Below are 2,506 nucleotides of genomic sequence, written 5' to 3'. Positions count from 1 at the left end.
GCCCGAACTGGCACGGCGTTTTTCACTCGACCATGGCGTCATCCTCGCAGCTGCATGTGACGGATGTTGAGTTAAGCCGATTTTATATAAAGGGAGTCCATGTTGAGAGGCTTGATTGCTATTTTAGGTCCGCTGGTGATTATACACGTGGTTCTTTCATATCTTGGATGAAACTCATGTAGCTGGCAAGGATTGTTATTGATGGGGACGACATGTGTACAGTGTGACGCATCTCGTCTATTATCTCCACAAAAAGACCTGCCTAATTTATTTCTAGCCTTTGATAGGTGATGAACTGTCAGAATGATAAGTTTCTCCCGTTGATACATGCTAGTGGGTTAGTCAAACCGTATTTATCCCAGTCATCTTGGTGTTGCTCCCATACCCAGATCAACAGATCTACATCCAGATGGACACGTCCACGTTGATTGGTAAGAACCTCGATCAAGGGCCCACGCTCGACATTGTGATGGCCACGGTATGGAATAACACGGAAGCTAGTCTATCGGCACACGTTGATAAAGATTTTAGTCGAAGGAGAGGAAATGAACCAAACCAAACTCTCAGTTTAACGCAACGCGGATAAAAGACGGTGTCCTGCTGGCTCGTTGGTTAAGGGACAGGGCCTGCTAATCCCAGGATCCGAATGTAACAACATTCCCAAGGGCCACAGCGCACAATACCGCATCAACCCGGATGAGGTTGGAGGTGCCATACTAGTTAATACTGTACGCTCAAAGATTTCCGCGCCGAATCCTCGACAGTTTAAATGTCTCTAACTGCCGGATCCCTCAATTTCGCGTTCCCAAGAACATTTATCATGCTCTCTAGAGTTCTCTCAAACTCTCCCTTCACCTTTTCGGCTTGATCTTAATTCAAAAGGGTGTTGTCGTAGGATAACTTGACAGCAAACGTTTTCCCTGGCGCTTTGTGAACCTCAACCACCAAAGAATATGGAAAAGGCATGCGCACTTTGCATTTTGTCAAAACAAGCCATCTATTGGGGTCGTCAGACGGGGCCGGTTCGAAAGGCTGGTAAATAAACAGAACGCGATCTCGCGCGCTTTCGTTCAAGCCCGGCCGTTTTGTAGATATCAACGAGTCCAACGTCGCTGTGATCCGTCATGGCCCAAAAGTCGTCCTGCGTACGACGGAGGAAGGAGACTATGGAGTCTTCTGGGCCGACCTTGATGCGCATGGGAAGAAAGTTTGCAGTCGTGCCGTTAATTATTTGCGGATCTGGCAGGTCGACGTTGCGGCCCGTCAAGAGGTAGTCAAAGGCCACGTCAGAACTGTTTGTTGCCCGTGACAACCATACTTGGAACGCCCCTTGGAAGAAGATGGCCGGCGTGACACCATGATCGCTGGCGAGCTGGTCGACATTAGTGGTGTGGAGCGGCCGCCTGATGGCAGTGTTGCACATGGGCGTCGAGGCGTTGATCCATCGATTGCGAGCTCCCATAGAATCGTACCCGGCCCAGCCGGCCGGCCTCTCTCTCCAGTATTCCAAGCACTTAGACTTGTCCTGTTCAAAAATATAAAAGGCAAAATCCTTAAACGTGGTGTGGCGAGGCGCAGGTTGGCCTTTTAGTATGGCCGAATAATGGTCGTCGAAAATGCCAAGAAATGTGCCATCGTAGACGGCATGATCCATTTTTGTGATGAGATCCCAGCTACCATCCGGATAGGTGATGATTTTATAACGAATGAATGGTTTTCCAAAGACAAACCGCTCGTCCCATGTGGTTTCAAAAACAGAGGCAGCTTCCTTTTCATCCTGGCAACTAATGCGAGTGACATCGGGATTAGGATTGCGTAGAACCACACCGATCAAGGTTGCGTCGGAAGCCTGCAGCCAGCATGTCCGAAGGATGTCATTTCTTTCGGCTAGTAAAGACGTATACTTGATCCAAGTATTCTGGTCAGCCGTGGCTGGCATTCTCCTCATCGCTTGCAGGACCCAACCCTGTTCTTTGCGGCTGCCCTGGTAAAGAAATTCAACCTGTCCCGGGGGTGCAGGATAAGCTGGGTGTTTGTCGGTAAATCTTGGAAGAAATTCTATTGAAATAATGGCTGAAAAGAAAAAGGAATGACATACCGTAATCTACATCCATCTCCCAATTCAGTCCGCTAGCCACGGCCTCGTGCTTGACCAGCTCAGGAATTTGAAATACAGGCTTGACGCGAGAAGAGTAAGGCCTGCCAAAACCCGAAAAACTTGGGGGCCCGGCCCGGCCCATTAACCCATAGGAATGGGATGGGGGCCCGTAAGGGCCCATGGGTTTTCTTGGCGGGTTAATGGGGGCCCGCGGGCTCGCGGGCTTGGCCCAAATTGGGTAACCCGCGGGTTTTGTACAAAATTAAAATTTACGAAAAAATTATTGGAAAAAATAAAATATTTATATATTTAATTAAATATAATAACGTAAATTTTAAAAAATTGTAATTATTTTTTATAATTATTTTATATTATATTAAATTATTAAATTAAAATAAAAATATATTA

At 47.1% G+C, this 2,506-nt stretch overlaps 1 protein-coding gene across 1 annotated transcript; it reads right to left on the bottom strand.

Annotated features, from left to right (window-relative positions):
- Positions 1 to 1,009: 1,009 nt before the first annotated feature.
- On the bottom strand, positions 1,010 to 2,114 carry PgNI_02634 (uncharacterized protein; the record flags this gene model as incomplete). Its single annotated transcript, XM_031122695.1, has 2 exons — positions 1,010 to 2,025; positions 2,099 to 2,114. 2 exons carry the CDS (start codon positions 2,112 to 2,114, stop codon positions 1,010 to 1,012), a joined length of 1,032 nt encoding a protein of 343 aa, XP_030985273.1.
- Positions 2,115 to 2,506: the final 392 nt, after the last annotated feature.

The sequence above is a fragment of the Pyricularia grisea genome (genome assembly GCF_004355905.1).
Source record: "Pyricularia grisea strain NI907 chromosome Unknown Pyricularia_grisea_NI907_Scaffold_2, whole genome shotgun sequence".
Taxonomy (NCBI): domain Eukaryota; kingdom Fungi; phylum Ascomycota; class Sordariomycetes; order Magnaporthales; family Pyriculariaceae; genus Pyricularia; species Pyricularia grisea.
This window is presented reverse-complemented; position numbering and strand designations above follow the sequence as displayed.